Genomic DNA, 19646 nt, shown 5'->3' on the forward strand with positions numbered 1-19646 from the left:
ACTTTGTTTGGGACCAGAAGATACAATATGGATTATTTGAAATCTTTGGCTGAGGCTAGGCTGAGCTTGCACATGAATTGAAGCTAGAAATAAACAGGGGCTTATGCATATAAGATGATAGAATTACTTAGAATTAGAAGCAGATTAAACCTGAAATTAAAATTTATTGCTGGAATTAGTTGATATTCAGATGGATTTTTATTTAAAACTTAAGTTGGAGGAAAAGAGAGAAATAAAATGAAAAGATCTGAGTTGGAAGAAAAACAAGAAGGGAAGAGGAAGAAAAACAAAGAACGGAGGAAAGAGAAAAGAATGAAAACGTATCAGCACTGGAAAAGTGGACAAAGTAAAAAGGCAAGGAAATAGAAATTTTAAAAGCTTGAACTCCAAAGAGATGGATTATCAGACAACATGGCATGGCCAGGGAAAAACTAGAATAAAAAAGGAAAGAAGAGTTAGTGTTCGGAGGATGTTTCTGATTCCAATGAAAGGTTTGATTCAATTAGAAATACATACAAAGTCCCTAAATTTTCTGAGGTTCGAGTTGAAAGTCTGAAAATCTCATTTTGAAAAAGTAGCTGGGCAGATAAAGTGGCCAAAAGATTTTGGACCTTAACTTTACAGTGTATTTTGACAGGTAGACCTATGTAGGTATAATCCAGTTAATCAGAAGAACAATCTGTGACTATGAAATAATTAAAAAAGCAATACTTAATGTTTATCAGCTTGTCCTTGAAGAGTATTTATGGTTACAAGAAAGAAACCTAGCAGACCTCTGTAGAACCCACAAGTGAAAAATAAGTACTGCGGGATCAGTCGTTTTGATCAGTAATTAGAGAAAGGTTTTAAGATAAGAGACTATCACTGTTATGGAATATTTCAGAAATGGAAGAGGTACTGGTTTTAGGGACCAGGCAGAAGGATACCAAAGTAGACAATCTAGAATCCAAGGTGATAAGAAAATAATCTATTTCTGTTGTAAAAAAAAACACATGCCAAAGCTGGTTGTTGGAAGTTAAATTAGAGACTGATTGGACTAGTAGGAATGCCCAAGAAATCCATAAAAATGGTGATATTAGAAAATAAAAGCTGTATTGAAATGGTAGCTAAAATACATGTTTCTGTGAGAATTTTCTAAGAGGACAGATGACTTTGTCAAGAGAATTATTTTTTTAATTATTGTTGAAGAGAATCGATCCACTGGAGGGGGAAGTTCTGAATATCTTATTTCAAAATGAGAGCTACTCCCTGTATTTTAAGCCAAAAAGCTAAAGAATAAAAACATTGAGAGACACTGGAACAGGTCAGTCTGGTTGATAATATCATTTGTCTTCCAGAAGGGTTAACAAAATATTAATTGGAGGTATACATTGAGGTTGCAAACTCACTCAATTATACAGAGCTGGAGTGAAGTGTGACTGACTAAATGGAGAAGTTGCAGTTGGATTGGTGCAACAAATCCTAGAAGGAAATTGATCTGGTTTTGGGAAATTCCCATTACCTTCTCTTGCTACTTCATATCTGAATGAATCCACAGAGACACCTTCCAAATTCCTCATAAATGCTCTAATTCATCCACAATTTTAGTACAAAGGGCTGAATTCTCTAAAATAGTGGATGAATTTCATGAAGGGCTTTTCTGGTTCAAAAATATTGGCCTTACTGAAGTTAGAACAGCTAGTAGAGGTAAAATAACCCTGCATGTTACAGGAGGAACATCCCAAATTGTTTCCTGACTTTGTTGTGTTACAATCTCAGGCCTGTTGAGTTTGTCAATAAGAAGAATCATCTGTGCAAAAAGGAGTTAACTTGGAACTTAGGTTATCGGTTGCAATTTTTGAAAAATGATGTAAGTAAAGAGAATGAGGTTCACATGTTTAGACCTTCTGTTTTTAATAGAGATACAGCAAGCAGATTTTAAATTGAGAGAGTTGTATCACAGTCAACCCTGAAATTGAATTAGAACTAATACCGGAGTGTTATTTGAGAGGCAAAGTACAACTAAAGAAATTGAGAACAGATCAAAAGTGAGCTGATGAGGACTGGGCAGTAGTCCATCAGGCGGAGTCCCATCTGAGTATCAAAATAAATTTTTATAAGTGGCTTACAGAATTCCAATGCCAGGCCACTTAGATATTAGGAAAACCCAGGCTGAAGTAATAAAACATCATTATTGGCCAGCATAACATGAAGATACTGTCAAATTTTACCACAGGTGCCATACATGTCAGGAGGTGGGGAAACCTCAAGCATCAATAAAACCTATGCTTTTAATCCCAGTGCCACCTTTCAATGAATTGTGCAACAAAGTCTTGATATGTTGTTTAGAAGTTCTACTTAAAACCAGGAATGGGAATCAGCATCTGTAAACAATTATGAATATTTTTATTTACATACCAGTAACCATATGTTGAATTAAGCAGTGAAAGGCTTTCAGATTCACAGAAGTTTTGTTATAATTCTATACTTCATCACAAACAGCAGTTCCCATCTTTATCTATCCAGAAGCCAATGTTGCCACTGATGAAGAACTTAATTCTAAATCCAAAATCTAATTAATCTCACTTACTCTTAATCAACTTTGGAGCATTTCGGGTTTGCCCTTTAAAGAGTATTTCTACTAGTGATAGTTTCAACTGGATTCGTTGAAGTAGCACTTTTGGAAATATATACAGCACGATAATAATGAAAATGTTAATGTCATTTTTTTTGGTAAGATATTGATTACACAATAAATCAAGCCAAATTTTATATTACAGATCATGCATGGTTTGTGACTAAAACAATTTAAAACTTAGCTTTATCATCTACCACCCTAAGGAAGCTTGGAAAGATTGGATCAAAATGTAAAGACTGTGATTAGAACTTAGACTGGAATATACAAATTGCTTTGTTACTGTTTTCTATTAGGGATGCTCCTAATAGATCCACAGCATTCAGCTGTTTTAAACTGATATAGACGTGAGGTGAGAAGTCTATCTAAATTGTTTAAAGAACTTTAGTTTAAGTACCACTCAGGTCGATATTTGAATGGAGGAACTTTATGGCACAATTTATAAATGTTATTTTTAAAACTCATTCCTATCTTGGCCTTTTAGTTGTGTGCTTCGATGCCAAAATCAACTTTGATGACAATGCAGAATTCAGACAGAAGGAAATCTTTTCTCAGGATGATACCTCAGAAAGTGATCCCTTGGAATGTGAAGCAGCAAAGTATGACCTCAAATACGTCGGTATGGACGGAAATATCGCTTGCTTTGGTAAGCGGAGCAAGTGTGTTAAGCTATTAGAAAGAATTTTTAATTGAATGAAAAATCTAATATTTCTTTGCTGTATTAAAAAGAGATATTCTTTGTTGATATACCCAGAAGCAATTGTAAAATGTTTTGGTTGAAAGGAGCGGTCTGAGTAATTTTCTTCGACAATATAATGTCATGCTTGTCAGTTGAATTTTGTTTTTAGTCAGTTTGAATGTGAAATTGTTGAGTTATTGTTTTTGCATTCTCCAGTTAAACACTGGAAAGACCACAGGCATCTTATTTGGTCATTATGGAAACATACGTAATCTTCCTCCTAATCTCTACACTCTGTTTCACAGTGAACTAAGATTTAAACTGCCAAATCCTATTCGTTATTAAAATGTAAGCTTAGTCTGATCATTGACTAAAACCCAGTACCTTCTTTTGCTACTTCATTTCAGAATGAACCTACAGAGACGCCTTCCAAATTCCTCATATATGCTGTAATTCATCCACAATTTTAGCACCAAGGACTAAATTTCCTAAAGTTTTGGAGAATTTTATGAAGGGCTTTTCTCTGCCTGAGCTATAGTGTGTTATCTTGAGCAATTCTGCGCTACTCACCTCATTACATTTTTATCACATCTCCACAGCACCAGGCATGCACTATCTTGCTTGAGGCATTTACCACTGCTGGGATCTTCCAGCATTTCTGCTGCCAGGGTCATATTTAAAGCTGAGATTTGCATCAGGTTAATTGCTGCCAGCTACAAATAACCCTTTTCAGTCCCTGTAATGGGAGGGAAATGAAAAGAAAAACCTTTCAGGGGCACATAGGTTGTACTAGATTGGAAATAGAAGCACACATCTGTAAATGTTTTGTTATTTTACATCATCACCTGTCTGACTGCCACAGTAACTGTAGCTATAGTAATCAAGCCACACAGGCTATTGTGTTAGAACCCCTCTAAGTGAATGCTACTCTTTCCCTACCACCCAGTGTACCATAACATCTTTTCATGGTTCGACATGGGAACGTCACATGTTGGAAATATGCAAGAAACCCTATGTCATTGATACCAACATGTACAACAACCTTCTGCCAGTCACACCCCCTATTAAGAATATTCTGCACCCTCTCTGAGACATCCTTGACCCTGGCATCAGGGAGGCAGCACACCATTCTGATGTCTCGCTGTGTCCCTGACTAGAAGGTCCTCTGTCACAATCGATCACTTGGAATTTGATGTACTGCTCATTACGGTATAGCCAGTTTCAGTACTAGAAACCCTGATACATTTTTCTAAAACACATTAGTTGTTTGAGAAGGGAACCTACACTACCTACCTACCTCTCCTAGCTTCCTGGAGCTAACCCATCTACCTGACTGTGGAGAGAAAGTAGAATTAACATTTCTGGTCCAGTGACCCTTCTTCACAACTCAGACTTGTGGCATGTAAGCTTTGGAAAGGCTTTGTGGAGGCTGATGGAAATTCTCATTGCAGATTTCTAACCGACTAACCTTGTTGGAACTGTTTCTGCTGCTAGCCCAGTTAAGAGCCTAACTCTCACTAATTCTCAGAATAGTGATGATCAGATATTCAATGGTGTGAATTCTATTAAATATTATCGGGAGATGTTTAGAATTTCTCATGTTAGAGACGGCCATTGCAGAGCTGTTGTGTGGCCCAAATGTTATTTTGCATTATCAGATCAAGCCTGGGTATTGTTTAGGTCTTACTTTATTTTGATACAGACTTCATGATCATGTAACATTCCTGAAGGGTATTTTCTATTCTATACTACCACATGCTGCTGGGTGAATTTAGCATGTCACACTCGGGCTTACCGAAATGATAAACAGATACTGCTAGAACTTGAGGAAACTAAGTCAGATGTTTAGTTGTTAATGCGATTCCAATGCACACTCCTGATACCACCACAGTACTTGTAGGACCATATGCTTCCTTTCTGTTATGTTGAGAGTTCAGGATTTCTTAGAATGGGTGCTGATTATATTTCTAGCCCATTTGTTGTAATAGTTTTGTATTTGTCCATTAATCAATAGAATCCCTTTTTATGTTGTCTAATTATTGTTTACAAGCAACTGTATTTATTTATACCTGGTTTATTATCTCAAATTTTCACCTTTTCAGTGAAGATGAACTTCTGTGTTTTTCATGAATCAAGTAGTAAGAAAAGAAACAGTCTTTAAATTTACATCTCTAGCCAAAAAGGTACTACTGAATTGCTGATAGGACTAAAAAGGGTTGCCTTCTATTTGGGTGTCACAACAGTGTAAGCCTGTTCAGCCTGTTGGGCCATCTTTCATGCAAACCTCCTCCTTTTGTCAGTGTTGTTAAAACTTGAAATTTTCAGATGAAACCGTTCATAATGTTCCAATCTTTTATGCCTTTCTGTATTGTAACAACTGGTGTACTAAAAGATGATGCCTTGCAAGATTGTAAAATATGATATTTCAATTACAAACAGTTAATGGAGCTGGCCTTGCAATGGCTACCTGTGATATCATTGAACTTCATGGAGGAAAACCAGCGAACTTCCTTGATCTGGGTGGTGGTGTGCAAGAGAATCAGGTGTACCAAGCCTTTAAACTATTAACTGCAGATCCCAAGGTAAGGCAACGTATTTGAAAAACATTTTTTCTCGTAAGGGGAAAGGAATGTATAATAACAAGTGTTTTTGCACTGGCAGTTATTTAACGGGTTTGTAAATAGTTTAAATTTTAATGAAATTATTTTAATTAAAGATTGAATGCACAAACACTAAATTGTTCAATGATTAATGCATGTGCATTTTCATGGCCAGTGATCTGTAATTATCTATGTCATGTTGTACTATAGCCACAAAACTCTTTGTCTATAAATTTATGCATTCGCATCCGGCTTATTTCCAAAGTAGGAAAGTGCTAACCATCGATTGTGACTTTGCTTAATACTAACAGGGGAAATAAAATCTAAGCGTGAATCCACTTAGCCTACTGTGATGTTCACCAAAATTTACTGTTCCATTACGAATGCTACTCTTTCCCAGAAATCTAGGTCAGCTGAAGTCTTTTGTGAAGGAGGAATTGAAGGAAATTATTATTAGATAAAAGAAAGTATTACTCAAGAAATTAATGGGTCTAAGAGCAGATAAGACCCAGGACCAGATTAATCTACTCTACAGGGCACTAAAGGAGATGGGCATGTAAGTTCTACATGCATTGGTTGTCGCTTTTCAAAATGCTGCAGGTCCTGGAATAGCCTCAGCAGACTGGACAGTGACAAATGTACCACCATAGAGTCACAGATTCAGACAGCATGGAAACAGACCCTTCAGTACTGTTCATCCGTGCCGATCAATTTTCCCAAACTAAACTTGTCCCACCCATATTCCCCTAAGCCTTTCTTATTCATGTACCTGTCCAAATGTCTGTTAAATGTTATAATTATACCTGCATTTACCACTTCCTCTGGCAGTTTATTCCACAAGTGAGCCACTCTCTGTGTGAAAAAAATACTTTTCAAATCCATTTTAAGTCTTTCTCCTCTCACCTTAAGAATATGCCCACTAGTTTGAATTCCTCAACCCTAGGGGGAATAAAACCTTTGCTGTTCACTTTACCTGTGCCCCTTATAATTTTATAAACTTCAATTAAGTCACACCTCAACCTTCTGTGCTCCAGTGAATGAAGTCCCAGTCTAACCATCCTATCCTAATAACGCAAACCCTCGCATCCTGGCAACATCCTGGTAATGTGAAGAAAACTGTTAATCATTAAACTTTCAAGCCTGCCAGTCAGCCATTCCAAGCACATCATGCCCCTGCACCTCCCCATCCAAAAACAGCAACAGCCAACTCCCATCAGCGGTTGCTCTCCAATCTTGAAGACTGACCTAGCTGACAGGTTAAGTTCTGCACAAATCACCATGAACTAATCCATTTAGTCTCTCCCAAGGACAACATTGTTTGCTTTGACAATTTCACATTAATGTTGGCTACGAAAGCGAGTGCTCAAAACTGATGAAGTAGAGACTGCAGTATAAACGGACGTCGACTCCTGGAAATCTGTGCCGAACAGCAGTTTTCCACATGCGAAATCTTCTTTCAGCATAAAGATCGTTTTTTAGACCCCAACCATGCAGCCCCACTGTAAACACTGGTGTCTAATAGACTGTGTCTTGGTGTAGCAGTGTGACCTAATGATATTCTGTATGCTGGAGTTGTGTCCACTGTTGACTGGTGTACGGACCACTGGCTCATTTGCTTAAGTTTGAACTTCCATTTCTAGCCTTAGCCTAAGAAGAGCCCTGTCAGCAACCTGTAAACCTCATCCTGCAGAGATAGATATCAAACAGTCTTAGAGATCAGATTGTAACAATCTGATTTCACTGCTGATTCTATTCTAGCAAAACTCTGGGAACGCAAAGCTACTTGCAACAAGATCTTTGGACCCAGCACAAGAAAACCAGGGAGTAGTTTGATAAAGATAGTGAGAAAATCCAAAATCTGAAAGTCCTATGTCTTATGTTCTTATTAAAGACATCAGGTCACAAAGCTCAGTTGGCTAGCCAAGAGAAATATATAATCAACCATTAAGCGTGCAGCATATTTCCGTGAAAACTGCAGAGCTTCCGTTATCACTGATGGATCACATTTACAGAAAAAAAGACTCATTTTTATGTGCTTCTTCGACATTAGAAGTTTCTATGAAGCACTAAAATTTGCCTGTGGACTAGCATATCAAACTCAAAACCCACTGAGGAATGCTGGAGTCGGACCTGGATCACTAGTTATGGCATATTGAAATACTCTTCAGCACCAAATGCATAGTACCAAAATGAAAGAGGAAAGAATAAATCCATTGCCCAAAGCAGCAGCCATACCTTCACCACCCTGCTATGGCAGAATTTGATGATCACGATCAGGCCTGACTAGTTACTTTTGGTGATTACAGTCTTCATCCATGAAGCAATGCCTGGAAGATGCTAAACTTTCAAAAATAAATTGATTAGGCCCCAACTGTTGGGTCAGTTGTGGCAGCAAATACTGGGATGTTGTCAAGGCCTTAGTGTGTAGATGTGATTTACTAGAATGGTATCAGGGTTGGAAAAACTCCAGTTACATGGACAGACACAAGAAACTGGTGTTGTTCTGCTTGGTACAATGAAGATTAAACGGAGATTGTATGTAGTGTTTAAAATCATGAAGGTCTTTGATATGGTAAATAAAGAGAACCTGTTTTCAGGAGCAGATGTACCAGCTCCAGAGAAAGCAGATTAGCATGAGATTTTTGTCTTGCAGAACAAGGCTTTTGTGTCTGGATCATACAGAAAATGGGATAGATACTTGAACAGGAAATTTTACCTCATTATGGGTAATGACTAGTTGGAGAGCTTCGACAAAGAGCCAACACAGGCTTGATAGGCCAAATGGCCGCCAACTGTTATGTTCTGTGTTGAAAATTTGATCGTGTTAGGGAACATGCCTAGAGCTCAGAGGGGAGCAAGAGAGATTTTAATGAATCACATTCAGCAAAATTATGTCATCAAAGCAATGGAGATTGAAGTCTGGAGTTAGGAAAGAAGATAATCCAGAAGTATTATCTTGTATTGTGTCAGTGTATGTGACAGGCTCTAGGAGGTTACCCTAAGCCTGGCAATGCAATTCAAAGCGCTCAGGAAGATGGTGTTAACATAATAATTAAGTAGCCTAAGGTATCATTAAAGTTCTGTAAGGTTCTGGCATCCCAAAATGCTACCAGATATCAAAGTGTAAGCAATCCATTCTAGAAAGGAAATTATAATTCTTTGTGGACTGATGTGTATAGTTTTCTTTCTGCATTGCATTAGCTTTGTTTCATGTGATATGATTTTGGAAAAAAAAGACTAAGTTTAAACCTAATTGGAATAGTAGGATGGTTTAATACTTCATATTTTTTGGAGTAAGCAATAGGTGTTCATGGATATGTCATGTTTTCTCTAATACAACATATCATGGTTAATGATAAATTATTACTGCTGCAGTATCATGCTTATAAGCAGGTCTATTTGCCAAATGGGCATTGTACATATTCTAATGTATTTAATTATACATTCTGCAGCCAGATTTCCATTCTTTTCTCTGTGCACAGTGTAAAATATCGCTGTATTCCAGGTGCATAGTATATATAAGCATAGCACCCATCACTTTAGTATGTTTGGAAATTCTTGAACTTGTTCATTGGAAAAATTACAGTTTTTAGATAGTAATGCCACATTTCGAATGGAAGTTGAAGGCAGATTAATAAAATTAGTATATCCTGCATTCTCATTTAGACTGATACAAGTCCTTTCAATACTTTAAGTTGAGAGAATAAACCTTTCAGTATACTTCTAGCACTCTGAGTTATGATGCAAGTTTGGGTTTCAACAGTATTTTCAATTTCACCTTGTTTTTTTTATCTAAAAATCTTAATAGTCAAAAAAATTTGTAGCTGCTGACCTAAATTTACTTATCTAAAAAGAGTTTCATTATGTAGGAAATTGGAAAATCTTAAATATATATTGAGAATAAATTTTAAAATTGATATAGTAGCTCATTTTTAGACATGTCAGAGTAATTGCTGAAAGGCTAATGTACAGTGTATGATTGCCTGAAACTTTATCACCTTTGTCTTTCAAAGCATGCATTTCCTGTAGTCATTACTCAGAACTGATGTCGCATTTCGAACATACTGCACCTTTACATACTCCATTACCTCTGTCCTTTTCTGTTGTTTATGGAGCTTTGGAAGGTTTTTCCAGCTATCCACTCTCCCTCTGGAGGTGACGAGTTAAGGATGAATCCACTCTCCTTGAAGGGCTTCTGTCTTGCTTAGCCCAATTGCAAATTAGTTGTATTAATGTTGAAAATTCTTTGTGAGGCACTGATGGAAAGAAAAATGTGAACTGAGCATGAAATTTTTCTATCATCCAGCTACCATATTTTGAATAATTAAACCATTTATATCGAAGGGAGACAAGGTACTTGAATAATTCTGACTTACAGTAATTCTCTTCCATTTGAACTAATGGAATCTTTTTACATAATTTTAGTCCAATTTGTTTTATTGTACATTCTTCCAAGCTACCCATGAGATTTGTGCCATATCATGTTCCAATAGGAGCCTGCTACCTTGCAGCTTAGAAAAACATATGGACAAATTTAGCTCATCTGTGTACTGTTAATAATGTACCAGATTGTTGAATTCTTCTTAAAGCAACAAATTATGAGAAGTAATTCAGGAAGTATCTTTTACTTAGCAGTTGTCAGTTTGCTGTAAAATCTAGAATCTTAGCCTGTGCATTTCTCTGGAAGCTAATAAGGTAAAGTTTTGTGTTAATAGATTGTTTGAACAAATTTTATGTTATAGTTTGTTATTGTTGCTAGCCTTGGTGAAAATGCATTCTGCAAATGAACAAATGAGTTGTACAATTGTGCAGCATTTTGTTTTGTCTTTATTCATGGAATTCGGGTGCTGCTGCCTTGGCCTAGCATTTATTACCCATCCGTAATTGTCCAGAGGGCAGTTAGGAGTCACATTCTTATGGGTCTGGAGACCAGTAAGGATGGCAGTTTCCTTCCCTGGATGAATTTTAGCACAATCGACAATGGCTTCATGGTCATCATTTGATTGTTAATTTCTCATTTTCATTGAATTCAAATTCCACCATCTGTTGTGGCAGGATTTGAACCCGTATTCTCAGAACATTACCTTTACTACTACTAGGCCATCACTTCCATATGAAATCAGCGTAGATCTGCATATCACTTTTTGTCAGAATTCCACTGCATTTCTGCATAGGTGTCGTAACGACTCTACTAAACTAATTGGCTACCAATTCATTTTATATCATTCCTTACAGCCTTATATAAAGGATTGTCAACTATTTTTAGGAAATAATGCAAAGACACGTTGTTCTTCCATCACTAATGAAAGCAACATACTTTATTATTGGGCAACAATTTCTCAATTCATTTCCACCATTTGCAGCAAATAAGGGTCAGGTATTTTCCTCACACAAAGGGAGTAAAAATGAAAGTGTGAATCTTATCAACATAATAAAATGTGAGGCTGGATGAACACAGCAGGTCAAGCAGCATCTCAGGAGCACAAAAGCTGATGTTTCGGGCCTAGACCCTTCTGAAGGGTCTAGGCCCGAAACGTCAGCTTTTGTGCTCCTGAGATGCTGCTTGGCCTGCTGTGTTCATCCAGCTTCACACTTTGTTATCTTGGATTCTCCAGCATCTGCAGTTCCCATTATCTGTGAATCTTATCAAATTGTCTTGTATATCTCTGTATGGTTGCTTCAAAATTTTTAATGTCAGAAACCTGGATAGAGTTATTGAGCACATCTATCTAAGGTGGATGATATGAAAGGTAATATACATAAAGAGGGGTTTCAAAAAAAAGCTGTAATCATAAAGTAAAACTATTTCATATTTAAATCAAACCCTGATATTTTCGACCTGTAAATGCAGAGTTCTGTTTATCACACTTTGTTATGTTGCACATTTAATATGGAACCTGATACAGTGGAACATTTAGTATAAATAGTGTAGAAAGAATACAAGTGTCAGTAGAATTTAAGACTGTAAGGTTTAGGAATTTTCTGTTTCTGAAGTGTTTAGTTAAAAATTCCTGAAAATATTTTAACAAGATATCATGAGTTGAATTTTTAAATTAACTGGTATATTGTTACTCTTTTTTTAAGAAAAGCTCAATGCTGAAAGCATCTTCAGTACACCGAGGCTGCATTCATATCAGTATGTTGTTAATTGACACTTCATGTTGCCTGTTGGAAATGTTGCAACTTCTTTTAAAGAAATCACTGTGATTCTGATTCCCAAATACTAAATAAGAATTGGACAAATTAGGACTTGGCCACCAATGGTGGGGGCAAAGGAGGGCGAAGGTCAAACTGCTATTGTTATGTAGGCTCCAGGCAAACCTTGATATGCATGTAAATAAACATGACAAAGGACCTGTAGTCATGCTCAACAAAAATGACTACAGCAGCAAAATGCACTGTGCTCAACGTGCTTAATTTATACTCTTGAAGTCTGCCACACTATATATAGCAACACTCAAAGGCAAGTTTGAGGCATGTATGGGATTTACAAAAGGCTGTTGACCTACCTGAATCTGTATATAAGATTTATCTTTGCAGGTCATGCGTCCTTAAATATATAGGCTGCCCAAAACACAGACAGGCCAACATTCCTTCCCGACCTGTATTATCTTTGACTGGCTGTGCACAGTCTGAATTGGCCAAATATTTTAGTGGGCTATTGCAACATGTTTTGATTCAGATTTCCGTATTTAATGTGAAGGATTCCTTCACTCTTGCAAAGATTATAAATTGCCTCATATTGACAAAATCAGCGTGTCTGTGTGATCTTTTGACATTGCTAGTTTATTTGCTAACATACCATTCAAGGGAGTGATTGACGTTTGCACCATGTCACTATATCATGGCAATCTAACTGTGCTACCTGCCTGAATCTGTCTCTATCAAACTCATGAACTTAGTTACTGCTGCAGTTGAGTTTATTTTTAATGACATCTTATATGCCCATCTAAATGGCCTTGCCATGAGATCTGCTCAAGGTCCACCACTTGATGACCTCTCTTTTAGTTACCTTGAGAAATGCAGCTTCAGTTGAATGACCAATGACCTCTTAAATTTGCATGCTTCTAAGTCAAGGATGTTTTGGTCACAGGTTTGTGATATTTGAATCTGCAGCTGCAACAAAAAAAAATTAGCACAGCTTAAGCTATACCATCCTCCGGTAAAATTTACCTGTGAAATGGAATAATCAGACAACGTCCCTTTCCTTGAAGTATTGATTGAGAAATCTACCAATGGGTTCTCGAGTACAATCTATCAAAAACCTGTGTTCACCGGTCAGTGTGTGCATATGGATTCCTGTAGTTCCATGTGCTATAAGGTAAATCTGATTGGTACATTCATGAATAGACCCAAACCGTCTGCTCACTGTGGACACTTGGTGCTGAGATAGGGCATAACAAAACTATCCTAAGCAATAATGGCCATCCTTATCAAATTATCACTATGTTATAATTTAGTTATTTAATGGTATGTCACAGTGATATATGCACAATTTTGGGTAATGGAAAATTACTGCAAGAAAGAAAATGGGTGCTGATTATTTCCCATTAGGATGAGATGTTAATTTTTTAACTTATGATTTTAATTAAACTCGTCAAGGTAAAACAGCACACAATCATATAAAACTTGATGTATTGTCAGATTCACACTGTTAATCTTAATAAGGAAGGACTAAATACTTTATTATCACTTTACGATTTTTCTATTATACTGAAATTTATGGCTAAGAATTACATTAGATGAGCTTCATTAACTTTGCATTTAGTTATATAATTAAAAAGCAATTTATGTTTTCATATAACTTGACTTGCATCTTATGGTTGGTGCTTAGGACACAGCATTTTTGAATATGAAGATCATTCACTTTGAGCTGGTCATTGCAGCATAGCCACTCTTTTTGGGAACTGGAAAACACAGCTGACTGAATTATCTTATCTGCCTGTGTGTTATCAAATCTGTTTCAAATTCTTTATTCATTGTCTAAAAATTAACAAGAGAATTCACCTTTGAGTAGGTCATTAGTAAAAATAACAGTTTGGATATTCTCAACTATTTCTAACAGGATTTTTTTTAAAACAAAGTACTTAAGTATATTTAAGGATACATCTACATGGCAAGCTTGTCATTAGTGCTGTATCAGTGTGAACCTGACAGTGTAAATCTGTAGACAACGCCCAAACTAAGTTCTGGAGTGGAGTGCAATAGTACCTCCTGGACATATACAGTCAGGTAGTTTTAAATAAAAACAGAAAGAACTGTCAATGCTGACAAAAATAGAAATGCTGGAAAAGCTAAACAGGTCTGGCATCTGTGGAAAGAAATCAGAGTTAACATTCCTCTCTGATGAAGGGTCTAGGCCCGAAACATCAGCTTTTGTGCTCCTAAGATGCTGCCTGGCCTGCTGTGTTCATCCAGCTTCACACTTTGTTATCTTGGATTCTCCAGCATCTGCAGTTCACATTATCTCTTAATATTTTGGGTCAAGTCACCCTTCCTCAGAACTGGTGGTTATAAAACTTTCCTGCTTTTTTTAAAAAAAATCTGTGTTATAGAACATGAGATGCTGCTCTTTCCATGTCCAAACAATGAATTTCTGACATCTAGGAATCAATGTTGCACGTGTAGGTATCCATAATGTACAGAGTTCCTTGCTAAACCAAATGGAATTTTGACCAATCCAGAGCCAAGAAATATTAATCAGGTTCTGCCATTTTGAAACCCAAACTGCAGTTATTGGTCGCAGCTACATTGTAAATTAGTCTAAAATAATAAAGTTCAGTCTCAAAAGCAACATGTGATAGTTAGGAGAATCTGTGTTGATGAACATTTGTATATTAAGAAAGAATTAGTGCCAAACCAATGAAAATAAGGATCAGATGTTTCTCATTGATGCATCATATTATCAGAAATATTTGACATAAAAAGAAATCGAGGATGATGGGATTTGAGAAGCTGCTTTGCTATTTCTTTTAATGTTCAAGTTGTTAATTCCTGACAAACTTGAAAAAAAATCTAAAAATTCTCTTTTAATAGATGTTGTAATGATCATCTTAATTAGCTCATTGTATGCTTTCAGCAGCCACCAAATTTTCTAAATAATCGTCGGTTCAGCATGTGGGTGCGGTATCAACTGGTATTAGACCTATGCGATGTGCCATGTCAAGTAGTACAGCACATATGAATGCTGGACAGGAGATTGTTATTTGTATGGATTGATTTTTGAAGAAAGCTTCCTTCTTTGTGGTGGGTTACAGCATCATGAAGTTAAAATTGTACGTCTGCGCTTCTGAATCAGCAGTGAACAGTGGAAGGATTACACTTAATTTCTTCTCACCTTATCTACTTTTTGCTTGACCAAAGTTCACCTGCAGCTTCATATACAATGGTGTCGGCAGAATACTTCAGCCCTGTTGTCGATTCAGGATAGTGTTCTTCCTGTCCAGTCTCTTGTCACTTTTGAGTAAAATTTCCTTAATGTCTTCATCTTGTTAGCTTCTTCACAGTTTGCAAAATGTTTTTGAATATACTGGCCTTCAACTCTAGTTTTATGTCACCATTCTCTTTCTTTTACTCCTCAGCTCTATGCGCCTGGGGGACACGTATAGCCTTTGCTGAGACACTAGAGATTGTGGGATCTTTCAGCTCATTTCACACAGAGTTTTACATTTGTGTGGCTGAAATTTTACACTGCCACACAAGCCTACTATTACCATGATGTGTGCATCTTTCGTTTAAAATTCTACTGACATGTTTCAGATGAAAAGTTAAATTCTGCACTGTTTAAAAAAATTGCCAACTCCAACCTTATTCTGCTGAAAGACAACCTCTTCAGTTACAGCATCTTGTTCATGCAGCATCTTTAAGGTAGTGAAACACACCGTAACCTTTCTTGTAATACAGTGTCATACTTTGTTTTATATGATATTGGGTGGTATGACAAAAAAAATTAAGGGGTGTATTAAAAGAGGGAAGCAAGTAGAGGGATGTAGGGAGACTCTTCCAGAGCTTAGAGCCACAACTAAAAGCAGTCACCAACGGTGAAGCAATTAAAATCAGAGATTGTTCAGAGAGCAGAAAAGAACACATATCTTGAAGGTTTATGGAGTTGGAAGAAATTAAGTGTAAGGGAGGATCGAGACCATGAGTGGACTGGAAAACGAGGATGCGAATTTTATAACCAAGGCATGGCTTGACCAGGTGCAAATGCAAGAGAATGAGCACAGGGCTGATGTATAAATAGGATTTGGTGCAAATTAAAACATTGGCAGCAAAATTATCTGAAGTTTATAAAGGATAGAATATGAGACACCAATCAGGAGGGTATTGAAGTTTGCAGCTAACAAGTACTAAATAAAGGGTTCATATGAGCGTACAGATTAAGAGCAGAAGTAGCCCTTTCAGTACCTGAACCTGCTCCTGCATTCAGTGGTTGATCTCTTCGCGTTTGACTTCCACATTTCTATCTACCCCTAATAACCTTTGCATAACAAAAATTGATATACCTCTGCCTTAAAAATATTCAGTAGCTCTGCTTCCGTTGCCTGTTTCCTGTTTTCTGCCTCCTTTCCAACTTGAATGCAGGGGTTATATTTGCAATCTGGCAGTCTGCCAGAACCTTTCCTGAATTTAGCAAATTATGAAAAATTGCCACTACCTAATCTTCTACCTCATCAGTTACTTCTTTCAAGATTTTTAAGGATAAAGTCCATACAGACTCAGAGACTTATCAGTCTGCAGCCCCATCAGTTTGCTGTGCTCTGCTTTCCTACTGATTTATAATTTTAACAAGTTCCTCTATACCTTTTACCTCCTGATTTTTTTATCCTCTACTGGAAGATAGAAGGAAAATATTCATTCATTTCCTAACCATCAACTATTTACTCCCCAATCCAATTCTGTAGTGGACTTCCCACTTAACTCTTTGCATCTTGCTGTCCATTTTTACATTTCCAGCTAAGCTTTCTCTCGTGCTCTTAATTTCTTTGTCGTAATTAGCCTTTGAGTCTTTCTGTACCAATCATGTGTCTTGCCACTTCTCTGTGCAGTTTGCTTTTTTTCAGTTTCTTTATTTAACCACTAAAATGTGTTCTTCATTTAGAATGTTCCTTTAAAGAGGGAATACACTTATTCTGAATTTTCTGAAATGTCCCCTTAAACATTCAGTTGCAAATGAGCTGAGACAGGCCAAGTCAGGCGATGTTACAAAAGTGGAAATAGGTGGTCTTTGGGAAGTCAGAAGTATGAGGCTGAAAGCTCATCTTGTGGTCAAATGTTTACCAAAGTTACAAGCAGCCTGATTTAGTACTGGACAGGTGCCAGGGAGAACGTTGCAGTCCATCACTAAGAAATGAAATTTGGATTAGAGAAACAAATAATGGTTTCAGTTTTATGCGGAGAAAATTTCTGCTCATTCAGTACTGGATATTAGATAAGCAATCTTTAGAATTCAACAACAGTGCAAGAGTCAAGAGAGGTGGTGGTGAGGTCGAACTGGGTGCCATCTCTGTCTATTTGAAAGCCAATATTGTCTTTTTAAATGATGTCACCAAGGAGCAGCTTTTAGATGAGGCTTTTAGGAGAGGCACTGGCCTGTTAGACTACTAATCCAGAAACTTAGCTAATGTTCTAGGAACCCTGATTCAGAACCTGAATAGGCAGATGGCTTAATTTCAGTCCAATACAGAATCTGGAATTACGGGTCTAATGATGTCCATTAAGCCATTTTCAATTGTCAGAAAAGCCCATCTAATTCACCGATGTCCTTTACATTGGAAATCTATCGTCTTTACCTAGCCTGGCCTACATGTGACACTTCAGACCCACAACAATTTGGTTAACTCTTAACTGCATTAAATGGGCATTAAATATTGGCCTCGACAGAGACATCTACATCCTGTAAGTGAATAAAAAAAGACAGAAACGGGCCTAGGATAGATTACTGAGTGAGCCTGGAGAAGTCTATGCACCTGGTATTATATCCATGATTAGACAAGGAGGAACAGAACCAATTAGCTTTATATTTGGGTGTAGGTCAAATCTTGTGGTTGAGGTTGTGCCAACTAATCTGAAGCTTGTAAGACAGTTAAGAGGTGAAGCAATTGAAATGCTTTTAGTGATTAACTAGTGGAAAATACATAAAATAACCAGGTATTAAAATAACTTTCCTTTAATACTCCAGTAATCAGAACCTATAAATAAGTATAATATTTATAGCCAGTTATGTAAACGATATCATAAACTACACCTTTGAGATCCAGGAGCTAATGCATCTGATAAAATTAATTTTGTTAATGGCACATTAAGTACTTTCTACATATGCAGGAAGCTCACCTAATAAAATTTAAGGTTTTCTGCGCAACTGGAATGAACAAAAATCTTCCCCTGAGCCAAATGAAATCTTGTTCCACTTTATAAAATTGCCTGACTTTTGTAATAAAAGAGGCAGCCAAGCCTATACTTAGAGACACTTTAGGCTTGTATCAGTCCAATTGTACACAAATTATAAAGTTTGTTTTACAGAAGATTTGGTTCTGTATTCCCAAGTTTGATTTGAAGATAAATGCTACCACATTGCAATTATTAAAATGAAAGAGGAATGATGTGTCTTCCTACTTCAAGCATTTAAACAGCTTGCTTTCAGTACAAATTCACTATGAATTAGATCCCTTGAACTTGCAAAGCTTTCTTAGATTTTATATAAGTGGTCTCTCTGTGATGTGTCAAGAAGTTGGAGTGAATCCCTTTCCATTCATACAGCTGATGAAAGGCTTCTTTCAATTCAGAAATTGCTGATGATTGCCCAAGTGATTCTCTTTACGTACATAGAGCAGATGAATGGGGTGCCTGAGGCACCTGTAACATTGACTCTGCAGCCAGATTTTTTTTATACTGCTGATTTCCAGCATGACTTTGCTTGTCTCGCACAGGCTGCAGAACTAATTCAAGGTGCAATGTTCACAGGTACTACTGTAATTGTTTTTTTTTTGCCTTTCAAAGCTATAGTCTAATAATACTTGAACCCTAAAGAATTGAGTAACTGTTGAATCTTGACATGCCCTGTTTCAGATCCTTTTCCGAATGCCTGACAGGGACTTCATGTTAAGCATAAATGCTGGCATGTATCAGTTGGCCTGAAAGGCCTATTTCTATGCTATAAATTCTGTGTATTGTGATAATGCATTAGGTTGCAAGTAGGTAAATGAACACTTGTGCGACTTGATTTGTTTTTTTGGCTTACAGTCTCAGAAATATTGGATGTAAGCTAATAAATCTTTGATTACATTTTGAATGGCTAATAAGTTTATATAAAAGGGTAAAAATAGTAGGTTAATATTTCAAGACCTGAATATTGTGATTAGTTAAGAGGTAACATTGCTCATTGCTGATCTCAAATACAACTGCAGCCTCTGAGCCACACACAGTTTAAATATGTTATCAACTCAAACACCTTCTGACGTTCAGAAATAAGTGTCATTTAGCAGCAGAAATAATCAGTAACTTTGAAGAATCTTAACAGACAGCAGACCGAGAATTTTAAAAGTTATTATCTTCTGCAAATTGCTGCCAGTTTCATAGTAGAAATAAAGACAATGTTAATGGTTTCACAGTCACCGCAAATGCAAAATCTGAGCCAGATTGTTCACTGTAAAAATTCTGAATCGGTCTTTACATTTTTTATGGTTATTAGTATTCAGACATTTGCAACAAATCAATTTGGAGATGTAGAAAAAGAAAGGAACTTCTGGCATTT

General features: G+C 36.7%; 1 protein-coding gene across 10 annotated transcripts in view; it reads left to right on the top strand.

Moving 5' to 3' along the window:
* The window catches only part of suclg2 (succinate-CoA ligase GDP-forming subunit beta), a 301122-nt gene that overhangs the window by 204073 nt on the left and 77403 nt on the right, over positions 1 to 19646 (top strand). For all 10 annotated transcript variants that reach the window (XM_048548128.2, XM_048548127.2, XM_048548132.2 and 7 more), the window contains 2 exons: positions 3099 to 3260; positions 5733 to 5875. In XM_048548128.2, coding sequence (XP_048404085.1) covers positions 3099 to 3260; positions 5733 to 5875 — 305 coding nt within the window. The remainder of the gene's footprint in view (positions 1 to 3098; positions 3261 to 5732; positions 5876 to 19646) is intronic.

The sequence above is a fragment of the Stegostoma tigrinum genome, chromosome 11 (assembly GCF_030684315.1).
Source record: "Stegostoma tigrinum isolate sSteTig4 chromosome 11, sSteTig4.hap1, whole genome shotgun sequence".
Taxonomy (NCBI): domain Eukaryota; kingdom Metazoa; phylum Chordata; class Chondrichthyes; order Orectolobiformes; family Stegostomatidae; genus Stegostoma; species Stegostoma tigrinum.